The sequence below is a fragment of the Phacochoerus africanus genome, chromosome 4 (assembly GCF_016906955.1).
Source record: "Phacochoerus africanus isolate WHEZ1 chromosome 4, ROS_Pafr_v1, whole genome shotgun sequence".
Taxonomy (NCBI): domain Eukaryota; kingdom Metazoa; phylum Chordata; class Mammalia; order Artiodactyla; family Suidae; genus Phacochoerus; species Phacochoerus africanus.
In genome coordinates this window covers 135591266-135617226 of record NC_062547.1, presented here as the reverse complement: position 1 = coordinate 135617226, position 25961 = coordinate 135591266, and the positions used below count along the sequence as shown (strand labels likewise).

Genomic DNA, 25961 nt, shown 5'->3' with positions numbered 1-25961 from the left:
TCCATGCCAGCCAGTGTCCAGCAGGGCAGCACCCCTCGGTGGCTCCCAGCGCCTTTCCGCCACCACTCCCAGCCTGGCTGTGCTGGACCGCACTCTGTGGGGCCACCTTTGCAGGTTTTGGGGTGCTCCCACGAGCGAGGCAGGCCCCCTCCCACCAGGAGCTGATATGATGAATGACACAGGCTCCCAGCCCCCTTCAGTGTTCCAGACCTCGGTCCCTGGCGCTCAGCGTGGCTGGGATTGTCCCCTCCTCAGGGCAGGACATCAGCCACTCTCTGAACCCCCTGCTACCCCTTTCCACCAAGATGCCACAGTTGGCCAATCAGCAGGCATTTAATGAGCACCCTCTGCATACAGGTGCATCAGCCAGGTGCTGGGGTCCCACCTGCAACAAGGCAGGGCCCTGGCCTCCAGGGGCTCCCACCCGATGGGGCAGCCTGACACCAACAGTGTGTGAACAACGAAGAGTGAAGACTGGGGAAAGGGGCAAGGCACGGGGGACCCCTTTAGACGGTGGGGTGGCATTTTGGAGAGGGAAGCAGTCAGAGCTGGCCCCTCCCCATCTCCCACACCACCGGCCACCCTAGCGCCAGGTGTCTACAGCCCAGCCCCTCTCCTGCCTCCAGGTGGCCCCAAAATCTGGGACCTGGGCCTCTGCGGGGCCTTGACTGCACGGCTGGTCTGGCTCTTGGGTAGATCCTGAGCTTCCTGCTGCCTGGCCGGCGCTCCCACCTGCTCCCGCTGGACAACCCGCCTTTCCTTGACGCTCCGGAGCCACCAGCCCCTCCCGCACCCGGGACCAAAGCTCTGTCTGTCACAGAGTAAAGGCCGTCCCTTTGAGGCCCCATCCTGCAGGCGCCCACATGGCTGATAGACTATTCACCATGTCTCCCTTGTTTCTCTTTGTTTTACAACAGAAAGTGTGCCTTTGACGGACGTTTAATTCCAGAGGCTGCTACCTGCGTCCTATCTCTCTTTGCTCAAAAAATTAAATGCGGATGTGCCTGGGCTCTGGCTCTAATAATCTCCGTCGGCGCGGAAGGAGTGTGGCTGGAATAGGAGAACATTAGAATCTTCAAAGAGGGACAATTATGGGGGGAACTAGATTAATGAGGTGTCATAACAACTTAGCCAGATCTGCGGCTGACCTTTCTCGTGGAGAACGGGCTTGATAAATGTAGTTCATTACCAAGTTCTGACATGAAAGTAGGATCACCCTCTGGGCTCCTCCGCAGGCTGATCAATATTTTATCGGCCAAAGCAGGCCTGGTCTGTGAGCAGGAGGAGCCCCGCACACACGTGCTGACGGCAAGCCCAAGGCCTGTGCGGGGGGCTGGCCAAGCGGGGCTGGTGCTGCCACACAGAGGGCACCGCGGCCGGCAGGGGGCGGAGGGCTGGTCCCTTCCCAGGGTCAGCTGGGGATTCTCATCACAGTCAGCCTGTGGCCCAGCCCCTCCCTGAGGGGCCTCGGAGCTGGATGTTCACGGGGATGCAAAGGGCTTCAGTGGCCAGCTGTGCCACCCCAGGCATCGGTGACAGGGACAAAGACAGAGGCTCCAGGTCTGTTTCATGCAGAGAAGCCCTCAGGCCTGGCTGACTGCTTGGATATCACAGAGTCCTCTCGCATCTCCTTTTATATCAGGACCCTGTTAGGTGGCAGGAGCTGTTGTTGCCCCATTTTCTTTTTTTTTTTTGGTCTTTTAGCCATTTCTAGGGCCACTCCCACAGCATATGGAGATTCCCAGGCTAGGGGTCTAATCGGAGCTGTAGCCACCAGCCTACGCCAGAGCCACAGCAACACGGGATCCGAGCCGTGTCTGCAACCTACACCACAGCTCACGGCAACACCGGATCCTTAACCTACTGAGCGAGGCCAGGGATCAAACCCACGACCTCATGGTTCCTAGTCAGATTCGTTAACCGCTGAGCCACGATGGGAACTCTTGTCGTTGCCCCATTCTAAGGTAGGAAGTAGGGGCTGGGAGGGGGGAGCAAATGCCTTTCCTAGAATCGCGCAGCCACTCAAAGGCAGGGCCAGGCGGTCACCTGTCCAGTGCTCCGTCCAGTCGTGCAATGACTGTCATTCGTGAAGTTCAGGTGCACATAGCCCCCCTTAATGAAGCCTGTCTCTACTTTATGACCCCAGGAAAGCTTGTTACAGGGTGGTCGTCCCCCCGCCTCCAGCATCTTCCTGAGAGACTCTGCCCTGGAGCCACAGGACTCAGTCTGCAACCACATCCACAAGCCTTTAAGACTGCCATGCTGCGTCCCAGTGGCTTAGAACTTGGGACCCCACAGAAAGATGTAGCAGACACTGATAACACCCCATCCCATTTCCCGCCATCAACCCAGAGGTCACGTGCAGCTTTGGTGGATCATTCCTGTAACACTTGTAAATAGCTTCCAACCTCACCTTCAGCCTGAGGGCCTTTTCTGGCCTCAGGCAGGTGCTGCAGAGTCCGAACGTGCTGGATTGGGGCAGGGTTGATGCCCCCAGAGCCACCCTCAGCCTCTGAGCCAGGAGTTGGTGGGAGAGCACGCCGTCCCGCACCTCCGTGGAGCAGCTCCGAGGCACCGGCACCGCAAGTGGCAGTGACAACCCACATGACGATAAGAATGACCCCTTGGGTATGGAGGCTCTTGCCCAAATTGCATAGAGGGAGGAGGAAGACCTGAAAACAGGCTGTGTGGGCTGGGACTTGGGCCTGTGCAGCAGACAAGACCACCAGAGCTCAGCGAGTCTGGCCCAGCGCTGGGATCACCTGTGCAGAGGGCCTGGCTTCACCTCCAGCCGGCCTCCGGAGGCAGGTTATGGGTCCTTTCTTTTCTGTCATGGACTCATCTGTACTTCGCAAGTGCTCGTCAGGCGACACGTCTTTCTTGTACAGTATGACAAAGGTTCCAACCTGGCAGCAGGATGGGAGCCTTCAGCTAAAGACCGGGTCTGGCAGATTCGGAGTGCTCGGTGAGGCGCTCCATGCAGACCCCCTGTGACCAGCGGGGTCGTGATGAAAAAGATAAACCCTGGGATGTGTTAAAGTGTCATCTTCATATGCCTTGTTCGGAAGCCATGCATCCTGGAAACCCAGAGGGACGCTTTCGAGAGGACACTCCTTGCTGGAGATGAAGCTTCAAAGGACTTGATGGGAGTCTGGATTGAGGAGTCTCAAGTGACCCTCTCCATGGGTGGCGAAAGGCTGCATTAGGGTGTCTTTCCTCTGGTGCTGGGGGCCCCCAGAGCTATAAGGATATTAGAGGAGCTCGGGAATGTTGGACCAATGATTTAATTAGTTGAGGTTGAAACGCATATAAAGTTAAGCAGTAAAGCACAACTGCTCCAGGGATAAAGCAGGACTTCAGATGGTCTTCCCGGAGCCACCCGATTCAGCTCGGGACTCACAGGCACAGTGAGATCCCCAGTAAAGGAAAAAAGGACAGCGGGAGTTTGGCAGAGTGTGAACTGCAGGGCCTGGCATCCTGCCTGGCTCCACACTTCACTCCAGCCTTGTCCCGTGTGCCCTCCCCACCTCACTGCCACCCCGCCCCACCAGCTTCCTCAGGGGCTCCGGACGCACTGTGCCATCCGGGTGCCCCTGCACTTGCAAGGCCTGCAGCCTGGCACCCCTTTCCTCTGCCTCCTTCTTCCTCAGCTCACTCATCCTGCAGGTCTCATCCTTAGGGAGACTCGCCTCCCCGCCGGCTGTGTGAGCTCTCCCTCATGGGCAGCCTTGATGCCCAGGATGGAAGTTCCCTCCGAGCCTCGATGTGTTACTCAGCAGCATGCATGGTTTATGAGGAAATGCTGATAAAAGGACAGGGAGGGCGCGGCTGGTGTGAACCCCAGCAGGAAGCCAGGCTCGGGGCTCGGAGAGCTGGCCCTGGAGACAGGGGGCCCTTCACCCCTCCCCCCATAAGTTGATTTCTAGACCTGTATGTGCCTTATTGACTAGAAGGCATGAGCCGGGCAGTTGCCAGGATGGAGAAGCCACTGTGAGTTCACGCAGAGCTGTAGGGAGGTGATGGGAGGGGCGGGGCCTGGGGAGGATGCTGCAACCTGCCTGGCAGGAACCCATTGCTGGGTTCCCTGGCCTGCAGGGTGGCCAGCCAGTGATGTCTGGCTGTGGACCCCTGGCCTAGGACAGCAGGCACCTCAGAGATCTGTGCCCACCAAGGATTGTGAGGAAGATTGGGGGTTGAAAGGACCAGTGAGGTTGAGACATCTCTGCCCACCTGACCTGGCCTGGCCCATCCTCCAGGTGGCCCTGCTGTGGTTTTTTAGGTGCTTCATTGTCCCTTTGCATTTGTGAGTCGAGTCTCCGATCAGCCCCGTTTCCATCTGCTGTGTGCGCCAGCTCCCCAGCCTGCAGGCGTGAATGCCTGTCCGGGACAGGCTGACAGGCTCTGAAATCCAGGTCCCTGCACATCTTCCACACAGAGACTCCCCACTGCCATCGCCACCAAAGCTCCTAGCTCCCCTCATCCCCAGCATCCAGCTGCTGTCCATTCACCAGGACCAGTTTTCCAAGATGTGGGCCGAACACTTCCTCTGCCTTCCGCAGATGGACCTCTGCCCGGGCTCAGGAAGCAGAAGAACCCTAGAAGCTGCCACGCGTCCCCCTGGGACACGGCCATTGGTTCCCACCCTGCACAGCTGTACAGACTTGAGTATCAGATCTGCCAGCCAGGGGCCCTGAGAGCTCCCAGGAGTGGATCGCCTGCTGGGCCATAGCGGCAGGCTAGCAAGCCTGGGGGATGGGCGAGCTATTCCTAGCAGAGCATGGAAATTCCCAGCGAGCAAATAGATTTGATTATATTGAACAGAGCAATTGATTTTTTTTCTAAATAAACATGCAGGAGGAAATAGTAACGGGCATCTGTTTCTCACTAGAATCAATTGACCCCGAATTGGAAGAAAATCTGGCAACGCAAACATGCACAAGAGAAAGTGGTTGGACCATCCAGGCTTGTCTAGTGAGGGAGGGAGAGAGACAGACAGACATCCCCCTCTGCCCCCTCCCACCAAGCAGCTTCCCTGTGTGTTGCTCTTAAGCAAATAGGGTTCCAGTAACGGCACGGGGAAGAGCAGCTGTCATTTCCTGAGGCTTTACTGGGTGCCAAGCCAGTGCTAAGCTTTTATGTGCCTATGTTTTTTAACCCTCTTTGCAGCCCTGTGTGCATGGCCCCGTTCTCCCCATTTCACAGATGCCATCACTGAGGCACCTTATACAAAGTACACGCTCAGGCAGCCACAGAGCTGGGACTCAAACCCAGCGGGCTCCAGAGCCAATGCTCTTTTTTTTTGGTCTTTTTGCCATTTCTTGGGCCACTCCCACGGCATATGGAGGTTCCCAGGCTAGGGGTCCAATCAGAGCTGCAGCCTCCGGCCTACACCAGAGCCACAGCAACACAGGATCCGAGCCGCGTCTGCAACCTACACCACAGTTCACGGCAACGCCAGATCGTTAACCCACTGAGCAAGGGCAGGGATCGAACCTGCAACCTCATGGTTCCTAGTCAGATTCGTTAACCACTGCGCCATGACGGGAACTCCAGAGCCAATGCTCTTCAGCACTGCCATTATATAGACTCTCCCACCCTGAGCTATGGGCCGGGGTCCTGCTCTGGTCCCTTCCTTCCCAGCGGCACCCTGTCTTCAACCTGGAAAGGAGGTTGGGCCCACACCGTGCTCCAGGACTCAGCAAACCCAGCCGCTAGACGTACACACTGCATCCCGGGAGGTGGGGAGATGGGCCTGGAGAGGCTCTTGGGCATTGCAAATAGCCGCATAGCCCTTTGAGGGGAACAAACTCACGCCCTGTTCCCAGCGAGATAAATGATGTCATGTCACAGGGCATCAGCGGCCCCGTTTGCCAGAACCCTGTGTGGTTCTGATGCTGGGAGCAAGCACGACCGTGATAAAAGGCCTGAGCGTAATGGGCTGCGTGCGTAGGTTTTAATTGCGTCAAAGCTGCCTTTTGTTTCTTGGTCATCGGCTTGTATACACGTGTTCGTTTTGAAGTAATCCAGCTCTGGGACTGTACCTAATTATCTTAAGCAGGGCTTATTAGTCCTGTTCACTGGAACTCCCTCATCTATGAGGCCACGGATGCCAAAGCAGCCTTGAAGGTGGGATTAAGGCAAAGACGAGCTATTGCAGAAGGGGATCTGGGCCGGCTTTCCTAAAGCCACGGCGGGGCTGCCGCTGGGACCTCCCCTGGACGTATGGCAATCACTCTGGCGTGTCATATGTGCTGGCATGTCATAGGTGCTCAATAAACATTTGTGGATGGACAGACAGACTCCTTCCAGTGTTTGTATCATGTGTAGCCAGTATCTGACACTCAAGAGATATTTCTGGGGTATTCTGGTAGGCAGGTGGATGAATAGCTCTCATCTCCTCGGGTTGCACCCTGCATGCACGTGGTGGGAACCCGGTAACTTGATGGGTGGGATTCATGGACGCTTTCTCAAGACTAAGGGAGGCGTCTCACTGCGGTCACCTCGTCTTCCCTCCCAGGTGACCCGTGCACCATGGCTGACTATGCCCGCCTGAAGAAGGTCCTTCTGGCCCTGCAGACCCGCCTGCAGCCACCCCACGAAGGGGACAGCCGGCCGGACCCTGCCTCCCAGAAGCGCCTCCTGGTGGAATCTCTGTTTAAGGACTTGGATGCAGACGGGGACGGCCACCTCAGCAGCTCTGAACTGGCCCAGGTGGGTACAGCACTGGGTGAAATCTCCTCGGGGAGGGATCCAGGGCTCCATTTGGCCTGTGAAGAACAGAGCCACGTGGGGAGAGCCATTTGTAAGCAGCTCCAAAACAGGATGCTGAGGCGGCCTCGGCCCTGCAAGAAAAAGCCATCCCCTGGGAGTCGGAGAGGCTGTGTTTAACACCTCCTGAGACCCGCTGACAAACACTGATGTCACTGGCTCCTCCCAGCCTGCTACCTTCAGCCAATATTTGTAAACAAGCTCGGAGGCGCTCTCAGCTCGCTGGCACAACCCACACTGGCAGGGGGCGGGCCTCTGAGGTGTTTATTAGGAAAGACGTCTTTTCTTCCCTCAGCAGGTCTGGTTGGAGCCTGGGTGTCCCCACCTCTTCTCCCCTGTGACCTCTCCCTGAGGCCATGTCCGGGTACCGGCAGCCCACACCCCCAGCCCGCTGGCCTGCAGGAAGCCTGTGGCCACCCCTGAGCACTGCTCTTTCTTTAGAGAAAACGCTTGGATTGAGCCCCATGGTCTGCCTCCCAACCATAGTACACATGGCCGTGCGAGGTGGCACAGGGGCAGTGAGTGTCTGCAGCCAGAAGTAGCAAGGAAGGAGCAGCCCAGGGCACCAGCACGCCAGCTGCAGGAGGGGTGCTGGTGGCAGAAAGGCAGACTGGGTGCGCCTGAAGATTTGCAGTCCTGCTCCTGCTCTGCTGGGTTGCCTCTGCGGGCTCTGGAGGCACAGCAGGTGCAAAGATACGGAGGGAGGAAGGGGTGAGCTTCCGCAGGCAGGGTGGGAGGGCCCAGCAGCTCCCCCCCAAAGACCACAGAGTGCCCCCCCTCCCCCCGCCAGAGGGCAGGTGGTAAGGACCAGTCCCCATCTTTGACACTGCTTTAAAGAAATCCTTCACGTGGCACGGCAGTGACCTCATCAAGGCTGTCACCAGGTCACCAGGAAGGACCAGGGTGGGGAGGGCCTGCCTGCTTGGCGTTAAGTGAGGCCCTTTACCTGTGACGCCCTACACAGATGTGTCTCTCCTTCTACAGGGGAGGAGCTACAAACGCAGACGTCACTGTCAAACTGCCTGAGTTCAAGTCCACCTCGGGCATTCATAAGCTAGTGGGTCTAGGCAGGCAGCTTCACTTCTCTGTGCCTCGTTCCTTGTATGGGACTATTATGGGGTCCCCAGGAAGGTTCGAAGAGCTGAGACATGTGAAGTGCTCAGCCTGGCACGTGGCACATTTCAGAAGGTGACAGCCATCAGCATCATTGTCATCGTCACCTTTTTCGTTGCTATTATTTCCCGCTGAAACCTCTCAGCCACCCTCTGCTGTGCAGTGGATTCTACTGTTATCTCCACCTCACAGATATTTTTTGATTAGGAAGCCTCGGCTCTAAGAAATCCGGTCCCTTGCCTGCGCGCATGCGCTGCCTGGGACGCGGTGGACTAAATGAACCCCAGGGGCGGATGCGCATGGATCCACTCTCCTCACAGTGCAGTGGGCTCCTTCCGCGGGCTCCACCGGATCCCCTCAAGGTCTGTGGGGCCAGCAGGCACCCAGACACTTGACCTTCTCAAGTGCGGCCAGTCCAGAGCCTGCTTCCAGGGATGCACGTGGGACATCACAGCGCCTAAGGCACTTACAGACCAGCTCTGCCCGCCCATACCTGGGCAGCAGGTGCAAGTCCATCCACAACCTGCACCCCGGGAGACCTCCCAGAAACACACCAGCCCGCACGTCATCACCTCCATCAACACTCAGATGCCAGCTATGGCTAAGACCCCAAGGGGCAGGGGCAGGAACCCACAGGTGACCCCAGCTGTTCTGGGGAGAGCTCGAGTCCTGTTAGCAATGGTTACTTGAGAGAAGAGCCATCTGGCGATTTCCGGGCCACCATCTGGGCAGGGAGCAGGGAGGGCAGGGGCTTGGCCTTGCCCAGGACTGAGATGCCTGTGGGCTCTTGGCACCCCAGGCCCACGTGGCTCCCGGGGAGCTGCCAGGTAGACAGAAATTTCCTGAGCGCATTGCTCTAACCTGGCAGCGATGTGCCCAGAGGCACCTAAAGTCATTAACAAGCGTGGTAATTGCACTGGGATTCCCTCTTTAAAATGTAATGTATTTAAAGTCCATTTCATAAATCTGCCCAGCAGGGCCCGGCTAAAGTGGCCCTTTCCTTAACACCGTATCAGTGGCATCAGGGAAAAACGTGTGGGTCCTATGAAACGTTAATCAATTTCCAATGCAGAAATGGACAAAGGGAAATTTCTGTCTTTGGAAGATTGATTTCAACTGTCATGGTTGATCTCCCTTTTATCGACCAGTCCTGCTTGCTGGGTGAAGGGTCATTTTTTTAACATTATCACATTACATTGCCTTTAATATTGCCTTTAAATAAATAGAAAATACCTCTGGTCCCCTCTCCCCCACAAAATAAAATCACTGCCCTTCTTCTGAGATAGCATCTTGCTCACAAGGCTCTCATTCCAGACACATGTGCCAAAAGGTGACTGGTGGTACTGGAGAGGCCTCTGCCCTGCAGCCCAGGCCACATGCAGGGAGGGGTTCACAACCCCCCACCTGGGGTCCCCGAGACAAAATCCCAAGGGTTTTGGTTTGTGTTCCTGGCTGGCCAAGGCAGGCAGCAGCGGGGGCTCAGGCCTAGGTCAGTGGCATGGCAGCTTCTGCTTTCCGGAAGTGCTGTGGCTGGGACGCGCTGCCCTGACAGACTGGCAGGGGTGGGGAGGGGGGCATGGTGGAGCAGGGGCATGATGGAGCAGGGGCCCTTCCCGCCCAACATAGCTGAGACCCCTGAGTGCAGCCACTGTTTGCTGGGTTTATCTGATCAGGCCCCTTCTCTTCCCTGTGTCCCCCATCTGCCACACGAAGGGGGAGACCAGGCGACCACAGGATCCTTCTCACCTCAGATTGCATGGGGACTGCTGGCCCAGGCAGGGAGAAGACAGCCTGGAGTGCGAATCCTGACTTGTCCGCTGTCACTGTGTGACCTAGGGAAAGTCTCTTCCCTCTCTGAGCCTCAGCTTTCTCATCTCTAAAATGAGAAGGTCAGGTGTTCCCATCGTGACTCAGCGGAAATGAATCTGATGAGTATCCATGAGGACGCAGGTTCGATCCCTGGCCTCGCTCAGTGGGTTAAGGATCCAGTGTTGCCAGGAGCTGTGGTGTAGGTCACAGATGGGGCTTGGATCCCGTGTTGCTGTGGCTGTGGCTGTAGACAGGTGGCTACAGCTCTGATTGGACCCCTAGCCTGAGAACCTCCATGTGCCTCGGGTGTGGCCCTTGAAAAAAAGACAAAACAAATAAACAAAACCCCCAAAATAAAATAAAATAAAATGAGAGGGTCAGGCAAGCCAACAGCAAAGAGATTTGGCTGCTCTGTGTGGCCCACTGAGCTGTTGCCAGGGTCCTTACACACACACACACACACACACACACACACAGACCAGTGACTGCGCCCCACTTGGCTTGAGCCACTCCAGCAATGCCCGCAGCTCCAAGCTCCCTTGGGGCTCTACCTTGTCCCTTTCCTCCCCTGCAGCACGTGCTGAAGGAGCAGGACTTGCAGGAGGACTTCCTGGGGTGCTCGCCGGGCGACCTCCTCCGCTTTGATGACTACAACAAAGACGGCGTCCTCACCCTCCGCGAGCTCTGCACAGCCTTCCGTAAGTCAAGCCCCGTCGGGGCTCGCGGTGAGGGTGCAGGCAGCCCTGCGCCAAAATGGTCTAGGGGCCTGGAGTCTCTCCTTGGTTGTCTCCAAGGCTGGCGTGTTTTCTGGGTGGAAGCAGCTGAATTTGTTTTGCAACCAGCCTGAGCTTTAGCCAAAGAGTAAGGTGGACGGGGTGGGGGCGGGGGGCGCCACTCTGCTCCTTTGGGACAAAAGCTCTTCTCATCTCTGTGTCTGAGGAACCCAGGACTGTGATTTCAGCAAGGCTGGGAGGTCACTGCCTGTCGTCCTTGGGGGATTCCATGACGGCTCACGGAGGGAGCAGATGTTGGGGTTCCTAGGTGACCTGGCCCCTTTAGGAAATGCTGCCTAGGGGCAGCTCCTGCAGGAGGGTTCTGGGGGCTTGGCCAGGCAGGAGAGAGGCGTGACTATTCAGGACCTGGAGAGGGAGGGTCCAGGTTGACCAAAGGGAGGTGGGGATCCCTGGAAAAGCAGAGAAAGGGGGCGCTCTGTCTGAAAACAGAGGAGATGCTCGGAGCGGACCTTCTGAGGGGTCACGGGTGTGTATGGCGAGCAGGTGGGGTGACTGAGGACTTGGCTCTTCTCCCTGAGCTGCTCCTCCAGGAAATGACCTCGTGTCAGCTGGAGCTGGAGCTGGGACAGGGCTTCCAAAAGATGCGAGATGAGGCATTCCCGTCGTGGCCCAGTGGTTAACGAATCCAACAAGGAACCATGAGGTTGCGGGTTCGATCCCTGGCCTCGCTCCGTGGGTTAAGGATCTCGCACTGCCAGGAGCCGTGGTGTAGGTCGCAGATGGGGCTCTGGCATAGGCTGGCAGCTACAGCTCCGATTCGACCCCTAGCCTGGGAACCTCCATATGCCACAGGTGTGGCCCTGAAAAAGACACACACACACACACACACACACACACACACACACACACGATGTGCGATGCAGAGAACTCCAGAGTTGGGGGTGGGGGTGGGGCCCTACCTCGAGACAAGCGACCCACAGAGGGAAAGCCCTTCACGTGGACAGCACACAGGCGCTGCTTAAAGTGGCTCCTGTGTGTGCCCTGCGTGAGACACCCCTGGACGTGACCTGCAAGCTCCCAGCTCCCAGTGTCAAGCCCTGGAATTGGGCAAGCAGGGGTGAGATCCCCCCGACTCCCCATCCCCAGGGTGCCCTGTGTACTCAGAGCCTCAGGTCCTGGTGTCCTTGGTCCAGGCCCCAGCCACACCCTGGGGTTCCGTTTTCCAGGAAGCTCTTCTTGCTTCATGTCGACAGCTCTGTGCGCCGTTGTTATTCCAAACATCTGCAAGGCCCGAGAGGCGTCCTCGTGATTTTTTGGCCAGAAGGACTCTCGTGACAGGTAGAAGAGGGACTCGTGTGACCTACGAGCAGAGAAACCAGTGGAAACGTCCACGAGCTGGATACGAGCAGGGCGTCTCCAGTCCGCGGAGTCCATGTCCCCCGGGGCCCAAGTCCAATCCCCGTTACGGGGCTCTGCCTGATGGACAGCAACTGGACCGGGCTCCCATCCTCCTCCTTCCTGCCCACGGTTAAGCTGCATGTCCGCCGCTGGTAGTTCCTAAGGTGTGAGTGCACGGGAGGCTCCGTCTGCTGTGGAGGTGTTTGTTTTGTGGGTTGAGCAGCTTATTCCCTGAAATAAATTTCTGCAGTTTCGAATGTACAGAAGCCTGAGCAACTCTGGAGACCTCGCTCGTGAGATGGTTGTTAGAGCTTCAGGATTTTTGCAAGGCAGTTACGTGGCTGGTAGGTTCACATCAGCCATTGTGGCCGTGTTTGCAACACAGAAATGTACACTATGCGGGTGCTACCAAGGGGCTAGGGCTCTTTTTTCCTTCTAGTGAGTCCACTGTTGGGCACCGACCTGCCCACACCGCATGAGCCCCTCCCTCTCCTGCCCCAGCATCTGCCTCCCACCGTATCCTCTCCATCCACCTCCCCATTTGGAACCCCCTTGGTAACACTCATTCCACAGAGGTGAATAAGAAGAGTCGATGTCAGGGCAGATGGCAGGGTGTCCAGCCCTCCGCGTCACGCTTTCCTTTACAGCACAAGGAGCTGTAAAGGAAAAACAAGTGCATGTTAAGAGCTGGCCCCCCCAGGTGTATCCCCCCCCTTTCAGGATTTGGGGGATACACCTGGCATCCCACTCAGATGTCCCATGATGATGGCATCATTAGGCAGAGAATGGCTCTGCTTGGGCACTGTCCTGCCACTTGGCAACTCAGAAGGCTCTGATCCCTGAGCCTGTTTCATAGGAATTGGTCTGGGACCAAGCAGGAGCTCTTGGCTCTACCCTCAAGAAAGTGGGAGCATTGGGAGTTCCCGTGGTGGCTCAGTAGTAATGAGAATGTGGGTTCGATCCCTGGCCTCGCTCAGTGGGTTAAGGATCCAGCGTTGCCGTGAGCTGTGGTGTAGGTTGCAGACACAGCGCAGATCCCACGTTGCTGTGGCTGTGGTGTAGGCCAGCAGCTGCAGCTCCAATTCAACCCCAGCCTGGAACTTCCCTATGCCACAGTGCGGCCCTAAAAAGACAGAAAAAAAAAAAAAGGAAAGAAAATGACAGCATCTCTGTTGCCCCTGATGAAAGAAAGACAAGGCCGCCCTGGTCTCCCAGATGAAGGTCATTATAAGCAGGAGCTGCCCGTGGAGGGGGAGGTGGAGGGGGGCCTCGGCGCATCTCCTCCAGTTGTGTGTCTCACGCAGAGTGATGCTCTGTTTCCCTCATTCCTGGATTATTATTTGAAAAGCTTTATAATCATCATTTTTTAAAGCAAATTGGATTCTGCTGTCGCCTTGGACTTGTTTTGAACCAGGCAGCCAAACCATTCATCACAGCCCAGCCCCCAAAAATAGATATGCAATAAAATGTAAACCCTCAGCCATTAAGGAAGCCGCAAAATGAGTTAACCCCGCCATAAAGGCCCGACACACGACCATTCGGCGTGCACGGGATCAATGGTTTTTCAAAGTCACAGGAACTCTCGACGAAATGCCCATCTGTCTGGGAATGGATTTGTGGTTCAGGGAATGTTAAGTAATTGAAATAAGACATAGAGGTACAACTTACTACCCAGAAATCAATGGGCATTAAAGCAATCCCACTAAAACTCAGCAAGTACCAGCTCAAACATTTCAGCAACAACGTCTTGGATTTAATTTCTGAAACTGAAGCTGACAGGCTGAAAAGGGTTGAGACTTTAAAGCTGTATTTTCTAGTCTCTGCTTTTTGGGGGTTTTGCCTTTTGTCTTTTTAGGGCCACACCTGCAACAGATGGAGGTTCCCAGGCTAGGGCTTGAATGGGAGCTGTAGCCGCCAGCCAATACCACAGCCACAGCAGGGTCCGAGCCGTGTCAGAGCTCACGGCAACGCCGGATCCATAACCCACCAAGGGAGGCCAGGAATCGAACCCATGTCCTCATGGATGTGAGTCAGGTTGGTTAACCACTGAGCCATGACGGGAACTCCTCTAGTCTCTATTTTGCCAGGATCCTTGGTTACCAGGCTGGGAGAGATCTGTGGGATGACTCCTGGCCCTGACTCGTTTGCTCGATTACAGGATGGGTTTGGGGGGAGACTCTTCCCTGGAGAAATGGGTTATATTTACAAGTTTGGGGTGTTGGGGGTGTCTCCTAAATCCCACTTTCTCATGCAGCTGACCTAGCCCAGGCTGGGCCAGTGTTTGCCATTGCCTCCAGTTGGCTGGGGATGATGCCAGGAGTCCCAGGGCTGGTGAGCTGGTTCATGGTGAGGGCTGCACCCTCTTCCTGGCCCTGCAGAACCAGTGTCCCTCCTTCACGAGGAGGGCAGAGGACAGGTCCCTTAGCCATGGAAGTCAGTTCAGCCTCTTTCTGTCAGAAGACGTGAAGGCTGCTCATCACCCATCTCTGTGTCGTGACAGCAGTGAAATATCAGCCCCCCCCCCCACCCCCGCCACTGCCATTATTTCTCACCCAGACATTCTCTTCAGGTTGCTTTTGGCTTTCCAAATCACAGGCTGATCTCGGACGAAAAAGACACAGCGTCCTTTCAGCCTGTGCCTTCGCCCCCGCCACCCTCCCCCACCCCCATCAAGCAGAGACCCAAGGTCACTGGTGAGCAAGACGCATGCCAGCCCTATCTGTTCATCTCCACATATTAATCTCCAAGTTGCTGGCCTAAAAATCTTTTCAATAATGCATGTTTTTATACTTTTCGGAATGCTTGGGTTGGGATCATGGGAAAAGCATTTGCTTAAACGGGGATTTTTCTCTCGCTTGAAATTCATTGCAAGTTCCTTCTGCTTTTTAGAAAGATACTTGTCCTTTTAATTAATCCTCTGAGAGCGCTGTGCTGCATGCCCAGGAAGCGGTTGCGCAGCTCACGGTGCAGGGTAAAGGGCTTCCGTGCTAATGTTTCAGGATCACGAATGCACAGTGTCCGGGAGGAGAACCCATGTCGGGGGACCGCAGGGAGCTGTGGGAGTCAGCCGCCCTCCCTCGGCTCCAGGCAAGCAGGAAGGAAAAGAGGGGTTTAATCTGATGATAGCGATACCTCCGTATCCAGGATACAGAGGAGGGGGTCACCTGGCGAATTTACAGCTGTGTTGTTTTGTTTTGTTTTGTTTTTTTGCCATCGTTGCTGTGTAATGAAAGGATGGATGCGGAATCAGTGATGCCCACACAGGCCAGACACGGTGCTGGGCAAGTTAGCGTAGTCGCCCTCACAGCCACTCAGGGATGAGCAGACTGGTCAAAAAAACAACGGCAACCATCCCTCCCCCAAATCTACCTGCGTCTTTATCTGTGTGGGGCGAGTTTAGCCCGTAAGGATACCACTTTATCCTACGCGGTTGGTTTCCTTAGTTTGGGCTAGCAAATAGCAACATTTCAGTTAGCATGAGGTTTGTCAAACATTTTATCTGTATCTCTTTGGCGCTTGAGTTTGGAGAGCAAGAGTTACCTGTGTGCTGGTGTCGGTGTTGGCGGCGGCTAAGGCCAGAGGTGTGACGACTCCCCCAACCCCAAAGGGAGAAACCGATTGCCTCCTGCTGGACTTGCAAATCAAGTGGCAAAAAGACCTGAGTCACTGCCCTTGGTCCTTCATTTGCTCAAGGGCATAAAAGAGCTAAGTTGGAGGGGCCACGGGAAGAGTTGAAAACTGGAAGGCGTCAGATGTGTGCGTCTCACTCCCCCTTGGCACGGACTTTCTCCTCCCCTCCTGTAGAGGGAGGGGCTCTGAGGAGGCTTCCGCGGGAGCTTGTCATTCGCCCTTGAAGCCAAAGTCAGAGTGCCATCAGAAAGCTCTTTTGCTTGTTAATATCAATTTAGCTAGTAATGGGCTCTTACTATTCAAATTCTATAAAACGATACCTAACATTTATCATGTGTCAGCACCATGTAGTATGTTCCAGTTTCACAGATGAAAAAATTGAAACTCAGAGACGTTAAGTAGCTAACCCAAAGTCACACAGCCAGCAGGTAGGAGAACCAGAATGGAACCAAATGCCTGATGCCAGAAACATCTCACACATTTAAACACAGGCTGGCAACTTATCAGCATTCTCTAATAAAGAGGATCTCAGACTGTCCCCACAGGGGGTTTCCCTGCATTTCAAGTCCCAGCTTAATGGTCTCTTCCTCCAGGAAGTCTTCCTTAATTTCTCTTCCCTCTCCCAAGCCCCACACACTTTGTTCTGTGTTCCAATAGCCCTGGGCTCATCTCTGCACAATAACTCGCCTGTGAACTGCATCAGACCTGATTCAAATCCTTGTTCTGCCACTTGCTTACTACAGGTTACTAGCTGTGTGACCTTGGATGGGTATTTACCAGAGGTTAAGTGGAGGTTCTAGTTCCTTATCTCTAATAACCACAAAGTAGGGTTACTCGGCTCTAAATGAGATAATACATGTGAAGCAGTTAGAATGGTACCTTGTGGGTAGGTGCCCATTAGCCAGGTGGGTGATGACACTGATGCTAAAGAGTCTGTGCATTCCTAGCACCCGTCCCTCTGTGCCATGTCATTGTCAACCAGCCTGTCTTAGTCCCTAGGCTCCATGTGCTCCAGCCAAACGTAGGGTGTGGTGCCCAGAATGCCCCTGGTACATCTTTATTCCATAAGGGGGTTAAATATACGGAGAAATAAATACACTTGGCACACAGAGGGGTCCAAACACAATGTGACTGTCCCCAAGGCCCAGGGAGCAGAAGAAGTGCCCTGCTGGGGCCCCCCAGCTGGCATCACTGGTGGGGGGGGCACCAGCCAGGCCAGACCAGGCCAGGGGGCGCCCCTGTGGCTGCCCCCAGAGTCCTGACATCCCTGTTCAGCTGGGCGAGTGACTGGGATATGAGGTGAGCTCCTGATGCACCCATGGGCCTTGATGGATACCAAAGCTGCTTGTCCCATAAGCTGTCATCCTGCTCCGGGGGCTGCTCACTGGCCATTCAGCCTCCTCAGGACAAGTGTCCTGTTACCCTGTTCACTCACCTGCCTGATGCTGCATTATCCCACTTCCAACAGCTCAGTGTGGAGTAAGGGCTGGAGCTCAGAGCTGCTCACCAGCCCTCAGCCACATCCAGGTGAGGCAGCAGACCCCGGCTGTGAGGTCCAGGCTCGGCCCCGCAGCTCCTGGCCCCCACCCCAGACCCCAGGTGAGCTCTGTAGTCTCTCTGCACATCCGTGCACCTTGGAAAATAGTTCCTTAGTGTAGAATGTGAGTTTGCACTTCCTCCTAGACTCTGGCACAGGCCCCTGCAGCCACCTCCTTCCCACTGAGGCCACATCACAAAGCTGACACCGACAGAGGAGGACGCAGTATATCCTGCTGAAAACTGGAGCCCCTGGCAGCCTGAGGTCTCCAGGCTGGGCCCCGGCAGGTGGGAGGACCAGCCTCTGGACCACAACCACTGAGCTCAGAGACCCCGGCCCCCTGACTCAGGCCAGTGCCAGAAAAGGCAGCAGCACCATTCCTGGCACACTGTGGGAACCCTGGGCATGGCTGTGAGAGGAGGGAGCCTCTGGGTGGGCAGCCACAGCCCCTCTCTCTCCACCAGGCACCCATGGAACGTAGGGTCCCTTGAAGGGGCAGGCTGGCGGCCAGAACACTTTAGGGGAGCCTGGCCAAGGCAGGAAGGCCACAGGTGACGAAAGGATCTGACGCAGATTGGGAAGCTTAGAAAGAAAATGTTAGGTCAGCCAACACTCCCAGAGCCTGCTCAGGCCAGCACTGGGTGGGGGTCACAGCTTGGGCAAGACACCCAGGCCCTGCCCGCAGGGAGCTTGCAATCTGCCAGGGAGGCAGTTGGGCAATGCAACTGCCACCAAATAACAAAATAGGAGCTGAGACAGAGAATAAATGGGTACAGACTTGACGGGACCTATTCTCCATAGAGAGATCAGGACATTCGAGGTAAGGCCCGAACACTGCGCTGGAGATAACCGGGCAAAGCGGGGGAGCAAGGACCCCGGACCAAGGGGGCAGGACATGGGCCTGAAGGGACAAAGGACTTGGGGTGAGGGAGGGGGCTGCCACAAGGGGTGGGCTGGCCCGTGGCACCTCAGAGGGCAGAATTCAGACAGAGGGGCCACCCAGGAAAAGGGCGACTCCGCTCGATCTGCGGAGCCTCCCGCAGGAGTTGTAGGGCGGGGCGGGGCGAGGCCTGGCACCGCAGGTGCACCAGCCCCCCGCAAGGCACAGGAGAGGGCACTGAGCATCAGCTGGAGGGCAGGAGTTGGCCTTGGAAGCCCCTTAGGCTTCAGATCTCCAGGGCTGACACTCAGGACCATGAAGTAAATAGGGCTGTTTTCTTTGGTGTCAAGGAACTGACGCTCCAGTGCCTGAACTGTGTCTTTAATTGTTTTTTATATTGCTCAATGAATTGATTACATTTCTAGTTGTACACTGATCATCACAACCTAATTTTATAGCATGTCCATCCCAAACCCCCAGCGCACACTGAATGGGAGAGGATATTTGCAAATGAGTCACCTGACAAGGGATGAATCTCCAAAATTTATGAACTCTGTCCTTAGAGGCACCCCCATCTCTGAAGGCAGAAACACTGCCGAGAGCCTGCCTGCCCCTCCAACAGCCCAGACTGTACAGGAAAGGCCCATTGGCAGCCCAATGAGTGGGGAGGGGGGTGCAGGGTGTTCAGTGAGGGCTTCCACCCTCATGGGGACACAGGTGGTAAAATAGGGCCCCTCCATGCTTGTATCAGGGCTCTGGGGTGAAACCGTCTAGCCTCGCATCACATTGTGGCGAGGTCACTTCCGAGCCACAACCACCACCAGCCCGCTGGCTCGCCCTCCTCCCACGTGTTCCTCTTGAAAGTTTCCAACCCAGACCCCCTCTTTCCCATCTCCAGTGGTTTGCTGCTGACAGCAGCATGGTCGGACCCAGCACCTTCTAGCATCATCTGGAGGTGAGTCTTCAAGCACGTTCCATTTTGAAAGATCCCAGCTGGAAGCTGTCAATGGCCTCGGTGCCAAGCAATTGAATAGCAGAAAATGCACTAAGTACAGGTTGTTATTGAAAATCTATTATATACGAATTGCAAAGAAAACTCATCCAAATATGATGCTTTGGTGATTTTTTGTTTTTTTAAAAACCCTTCTCTGGGAGGGGGAGGCAGGGGCAGGGTAGCACCTCGTTTCTCACTGTTTGGGGTTAGAACCCCCAGCAGGGCTGCAGGTCAGGCTCTGGGTCTTCTCGCATATCGCGTATCACCGGCCCAGCCTCTCGTTATGCATCGTGTGAAACTTGAAGTTTCCCAGAGAAGAGAAAGCTCTCGGAATGTTAGTAAATATGCCGAAATAGCTGTAGAGGAAACAAAGAATTTCATGACAAAGATATAAAATGAGAACAATTTAAATGTCAGCTTTTTACCAGGGTGGCACCTCGTGGTCCTCAGAGAACTAAGTGTTTTTCAAAGCCTTTGAGGACTTCAGAGGAACTGATGGTGCCTTTAAGCCCTGAAGGTGGCTCTGCGGACTCCCTGCTTGCTGCCAGGCCTGGGCTGCTGGGAAGGCTGCGGTGTGAAGGGGTGAGCTGTCAGGGCCCAGATCTCCAAGGGGCTCCTCAGACGCCGAGGCTGCCCTCCCAGGCTCCAGGTAGGAGCCCGGAAACAAGGCAGGGTGACTGTCCCCCCGGCTCGCTGCCTCCTTGTCCTACCAGCAGCACCCAGGGGGCGTGGCCTGGCAGGGGCTGGGGGGCTCTGCAGCACCTGAGGACCCCCCCTGCCCCCCCCCCACCGGGGCTCTAAGGCGTGGAGAAGCCCACAGGGTGTGTGTCCGAGAGGCGAGCCCTCCAAGCTGAGTGCGCCTGGGCAGGGGACCTGGAACAAACATTCCTATCTCTGCCTCATGGACTCGTCTTCCTCTCCAACCACGTTTTTTTTCAGGCTCTGTGACATTCCCCTCCCCCTGTAAGATGCTCCCGCCCCCGGACACCACTCTGCAGCCCAGCTCGGGGGCTGGACAAGGAACGAGGTGCTGGGGAGCAGAGGGCCCTGCTCATATGCACACAGGGGCCACCTGGATGGGCAGTGTGTGGGCCACGCTTGGGGATGCGGGCACCCGCACACCCCTCCCAGCACTGGGGTGGCCCCTGGCAGGAAGTGGCTGGAGTGCCAGGCTCTGAGCAGTGATCGGACCTGGGCAGGCAGCAAGAGGCACCTTCTCCTGGGAGAGTGGAAGGGAAGGGCAGGGGGCGTCCAAGTGGCTTCCACCTGCCTGAAGCGGGCACTCAAGTGGCCCAGGAGGGGCTCGTTGGAGACCCCAGACCACAGGCAGGTGAGCCCTGCTTCAGCCACACCTGCTGGCTCGCTGGTGCTCAGCTTATCATGACTGTCACTCTGCAACTCTCCAGCTCCCAAGGCTGAGGGTGCCTCCCACCCAGGACCCAGCCCCTCCCCGTGGCCTCCCATTGAGCTGAGGCCAGAGGGTGGGTAGTTGAAGTCGGGGCAGAGGCTGCATCACCAAGAGGGCCTGATGACAGACGGCAGCAGAGGGGACCAGACAGTAACAAAGCCAGGCGGCAAAGAGGGCAGAGGAAAGGGGGGGGCTGCCTCTGAGAACAGGCAGGGTTGTCATTGCCGAAATGGTGATATTGCCATAATTTGGGGGCATTTTGTTCCAGCTGGAGGACAAGGGAGCAGGAGGAAGGGAAGCCTAGCGCTTTCCATAAAGTGGATATGCAGCCTGATATATAGTAGGTGCTTAATAAACACTTGTTGACAGGATTAAAGACCATGATAGATTTTTCCAAATTGTGGTAAAGAAAAAAGGTGCGAGGTGGTGGTGGCGGTTACCAGACATAATGAAGAACACAGGCGGGGGGGCTTGGCTGGTGGTGGACGTCTCCCTGCTGCCCACACGTGGCATTAGCCCAGGTTCGCTGCCTGCTGTGGTTCCACAGGGATGTCAGGTGATCTGGATCCCTGGGCTGGCAGAGAGGCACCCTCAGCTGAGACAGCTCCCACCCATTCTTGGCTTCACTTGCAGCTCTACTAGTGGGGACCCATTTCCCCCCAAAGCTGGGCCTCCACAGGGAGGGCAGAGGCCCGTGTAAGTACAGCACCTGCCAAGGCCTTGACAGGTGTCTCCAGGAGGCTCCAGGCTAGACGCTGTAAGGAGGCCCCAGGCCAAGGGGGGCACTGGGATTAAAATGCCCTTTGCAGTAAAAGGGGGACCTGGAGTTCCCATCATGGCGCAGCGGAACCGAATCCGACTAGGAACCATGAGGTTGCGGGTTCGATCCCTGGCCTTGGTCAGTGGGTTAGGGATCTGGCATTGCCGTGAGCTGTGGTGTAGGTCGCAGATGCAGCTCAGATCTGGCGTTGCTGTGGCTGTGGTGTAGGCCGGCAGCAACAGCTCCGATTAGACCCCTAGCCTGGGAACCTCCATATGCCACGGGTGTGGCCCTTAAAAAAAAAAAAAAAAGACAATAAAAAGGGGACTTAGGAGGTATCCGCACTGACAGAGGAGCCTTCATTCCAGTTCTGGATAGGAGCCAAGCCTCCTCAGGGCTGTGCACTCCCAGCCCCAAGTTCCTGTTTTAGCCCCTCCGGGATTTGGGGGTTCTGGGGGCCTCGGACCTTTGCCTCTACTTCTGGAGGCTGCTGTTGTTCTTGGACCCGCAGGATCCAGGACAAGCAACATGCATAACCAGTTTGTTGAACCACTGGTGGACTCAGCAGAGCTCCAGGTGGAAAACCAGTTTTATTCTCTTCTGTGCAAACTTCCCAGTGAGCATCCTGAGGCTTCTCCTGCCTATGGCCTGGAGGGGGCAGGGGGACAATAGGCAGAGGACGGCTGACGTGTTGGGCCACCAGCGCTAAGTAGCCTTCTGTTACTCTTTAAACATGAGGCTACTTGGCAATAGTTTTCTTTCTGTCCGTTTTCTTTTTTTTTTTTTTTCCTTTCTTTCTTTCTTTTTTAGGACTGCGCCTGCAGCATACGGAAATTCCCAAGCTGGGGATCAAATTGGAGCTACAGCTGCCAGCCTACGCCACAGCCACAACAATGTGGGATCTGAGACACGTCTGGGACCTACACCACAGCTCACAGCAACGCCAGATCCTTAACCCTCTGAGTAAAGGCCAGATCGAACCCAGCGTCCTCAGGGATACGAGTCAGAATCATTTGCACTGTGCCACAATGGGAACGCCGGCAAGAGTTTTCTCTTTCAGGCTTCCGCCAGGATTCCAAGCTCCCTGGCATATCCTGGTCTTGTTCCTCGGCCCTCCGCAGGACGATCTGCCCAGGGGAGGTGGGAGGGAGGCTGGTGAGCAAGCCGCCCCAGGCAGCCACCGGCTGAGCGCTTGGAGAGCCGTGCTGCACCCATGGCACAGGTGTTTGTCTTCAGGTGCTTCAGGCACAACAACTGTTTGTACACTTGTCAGCTTTGCAAATCGAAACCAGGTGGAAGTGGAAATGGGGCCCAAAGGACTCTGTCCTTCCACAGGGGGTGAGTGGGGCGGCAAGGGTGGGCAGGTGGCCCCTCTGAGTACCTTCTCCGGCTTACATGTCTTCCTGAACACTTGCAGGCTTTTCCAGATACAGCCCTGCTGGCCAGGCGCTGCGGGCTCTCCAGAGCCCACGCTGCATACCAGACGCCACACTGCACCTGGCAGGGCCTCCCTCCCAACCCCAAGTTCTGAAGATAAGGAGGTCGAGGTCTAGGGAGGCTGGGGGCCTGGGAGGGGCCCATAGCGGCTAATACAGATCCCAACCCACTGTCAAAGTCTGCAGCTTCAGACCTGAGCACTTAGGTGCTGGCCACGTGCCCTGCTCCAGACAGGACCCTTTGGAGTCTCATTTCTCCCCCCAGAGGCTGAGACCCAGAAAGATTCCCCATGATCTGTGACTCCGGGATGGGGCAGAGAGGGGCATCAGCGAGGCCTGACCATCCCCAAGGCCCATGCACCACGCGCTGCATCCAAGCAGGACCCTTCACGCATGCTCCTTCCTGATTCTGAAGTCTGAGAGCCACAGGTGCTTTCAGACATGTTTATCAGACCCCTTCCGATGACACCATGGAAAGAGCCCCATAGGACAGGTGGCTTTTGGCTGGGAAAGGTGGCAGATGGGGCCCCGGGGAGCAGACCTGTCCCTCAGAACAGGCGTCCCCAAGCTCCCTGAGTGATCAGGTTCTCTGTGGAGGGATGCTTTCCTTTCAGGCTCAAACCCCATCCAAGAGCAATCCCTTCTCAGTTCCCACAAATACGAGCCCTCCCAGAGCCCGCTCTTCCTAGGCCTGTCCAGCCCTGGGGCGGGGCCCAGTCTTCAGAAGCCACCTCTGTGCCCAGCAACATGCTGGTGCTTGACAGCAGGATGGCTTGGGGACAACACCGTCGTCCACGGGTCTTCAGACCAGCCCTCCCCTGGGGTCCCCGGCTGACACGTGGTTGCAGACTGACGGCCCAGGAGGAACAGCCCCGGGTGGCAACTGCCCGGGGCCACAGGTGGGGCTGCTATTGCCCAGCACACAGGGCTTGGGGCTCAGTGGGGGATTGAAGAGTCACTGGAGGCCACCCATGGCTGGCTCAGACAGGACAAAGGTGGGTCAGAAGCTGGGCCAAAAGGACTAGAGGGCAGATAAGAGCATCGAGGAAGCCCTAGAGACTGCCCAGGACCTGGGGGTGCTGCGTGCACAAGTAGATGGACAAGTGGACTCAGTGACAGTGACACTTGGGCCATCTCTCTGTGGCGACAGTGCCGGTCCTGTCTTCTGGACCACATCCCTCACCCAAGAGGGAACAGGGTAGGTGCAATGCAAGGGCTGCCTTGGGAGCCCTGCCGTGTCCTGCCTGTGCCTGCAGTGGTGCACCCTGTCCTCCTGGGGACTCTGGTGGCCTGAGGGCTGCGGCACATGCAGAATTACCGTCCTGTGCAGGGGGGTGCAGTCAGTGCAGCCCCTCCTGATGAAGCTCAGGGCGTTGGGTTTGGGAAGCCACCAAAAATGTGGACTGTTCAGAGGCAGGCCGTTGGCTGCAAGGAAAGCTGTGTTTGGAGAGTGAGCAGCAGTGGTCACGCCTACAGGCAGCTTAGTATATCTAACCCTAAACACAAAGATCTGGTCCGCCCCGTTGGTCTTCTCAGCAATCATGCCCTAAACAGAAGCTCTGCTCTTTTTTCCTGGGCTCCCACCCTCCCCAGCCCCGCCGCCGTCACCGAGCGTCTCCTGGCAGCTTAGGAGGGCACACTCCTCTTCCCAGACAGGAAGAAGGGGCCATGGGAGGCCTTCTGTGTGCTACTGGTGTAGTTTCCAGGGTAGCAGCAGCTCCTGCTGGATGGAGAAGCTGTCGGGAGTCCCCTGGAATCAGCCCTCCCTCATTCAGAGGCCGATTGCTCACTTTGGATTATTCATGCCCAGATTCTCGGTAGCCTCCCAGCCTCCCTGCCTCCCTGCCTTCCAGCCACCGCCTGGTTAGAGTCTGAAAGCCGTGCTTGCACAGCGGAAGCAGAGACAGGAGGAGGGGACACTCAAAGCGGCTCGATGGGCTACTGAGGAATGACTCTGGGCAGCAGTGGTGTGGGAGAGGGGGTGCGGAACCAGGGAGAAGCAGACCCCGGAGGAGAGATGAGGGTTATCTGTCCTTGGGAGCCCTGCCTGAGCCTCCACCCTCGTGTGTCCACCTCCCTTTGAAGTCGGACGAGGTTATTGATCTTATTTTGAGTGAAGGGCACACACCCAGCCGGAGCCCATGATCCTTGGGCCCTCAGACTGCAGGCCACAGCCTCTCTGCAGGCAGCTGTGGCCCGGCAGCTGGGTGGAGGAGATATTCACAGGGCCCGGAGTCTGAGCAGCCCCACTTGAAAAGGCCTGTGTTGGACTAGATTGTCTGCAGCAAGCCTTCCCCTTTGGAGAGCAGCAGCTCAGCAGCTGGAGGCCCTGCAGAATCCATAACATCCACAAACAGAACACCTTCCAAGAGGCGCAGGGGGTGGGCAGTGGCCTTAGCCTCACAAGAGCATGGGATCCTTGTGGAGGCCCAGCCAGGGGGGTCTCTCCCACCCCAGCCCCATTCCTCACCCTCAGACGGGGATGCTGTGACACATGGCTGTGCCAGGGTGAGTGGCCTGGCCAGCAGCCGGCCCTGCCATCTCTGCAGAGGACAATACGCTTCCAGAGTGAGCAAGACAGCTCCCGCAGCTGTCCAATGGCTTAGCTCCGTGACTTAGTTTCCTGGAGGAAGCATACCTGTGACAGCTGTGGTCTTTAAAGTCATAAACCATCGGTTAGGTTGCTCTGAGCAAATACAGGTTTAAGGAAATGCGTCTAAATAGGCCACAGGTGCATGTCTGCTCTCCGTGCGCAGTCATGCTTAATACTTGCTCCAGGCAAGTGCTGGGCCGGGCCCTGGGAACATAGTGGTGACCACAGCAGGCCTGGCCCTGTCAGCCTTCTGCAAGTTGCTTGCTGAGCACATAGGGTGGGGCCCACCCGGTGGAAGCCCTCCCGTGATGGTGCGTCTCCCGCGTGGGCTGACCCACTGCCTAACCCATGGAGCAGAGGCCCAGGGGCTCTGGGGCCGTGCAGCTGCGGGGCCCACCCTGTGTTACAGAGCTCGCTTCCAAGGCCATGCAATTAATCTCCAGGAATAATGGTGACATCAAGAGCCAATGCTCATTGAGTGCTCGGTACTTGCCGTGGCTCTGTTCTCAGTGAATCCATTAATCCTTACAAGAGTCTGTGAGGGAAGAACTATCATTGGCCCCTTTTTGCAGAAAAAGGAATGACGTGGCTGCCTCTTAGTGCTGGAGCTACAGATCAGGATTTGAACCCAGGGGCTAGCTTCAGAGGCCAAGCTAGGCTACACAGCTGTTCAGATAACTCTAGATGCTTGGATACCCACAGTGTTTCAGCAGGACCCTTGTGGAACCCTAAATTTGTCAGGTGTTGGCCCTGTGGGTACACAGGGTTGGAGAGAGGGAATGTATGGGGAGGCAGGGCACAGCTGGCCCATCCCCGCCCACTCCCACCCCCAGCATCCTGGCCCACAAAGAACACTGCACTGGAAGCACCCCTGCTTCTAGAGTCTGCCCTCCCCAGAGGT

The 25961-nt window shown here is 56.4% G+C and overlaps 1 protein-coding gene across 1 annotated transcript in view; it reads left to right on the top strand.

Moving 5' to 3' along the window:
- Window positions 1–25961, top strand: part of FSTL4 (follistatin like 4) — a 416868-nt gene that overhangs the window by 275264 nt on the left and 115643 nt on the right. The window contains exons 5-6 of the mRNA XM_047778622.1: window positions 6518–6711; window positions 10265–10388. Of these exons, the coding sequence (XP_047634578.1) occupies window positions 6518–6711; window positions 10265–10388 (318 nt within the window). The remainder of the gene's footprint in view (window positions 1–6517; window positions 6712–10264; window positions 10389–25961) is intronic.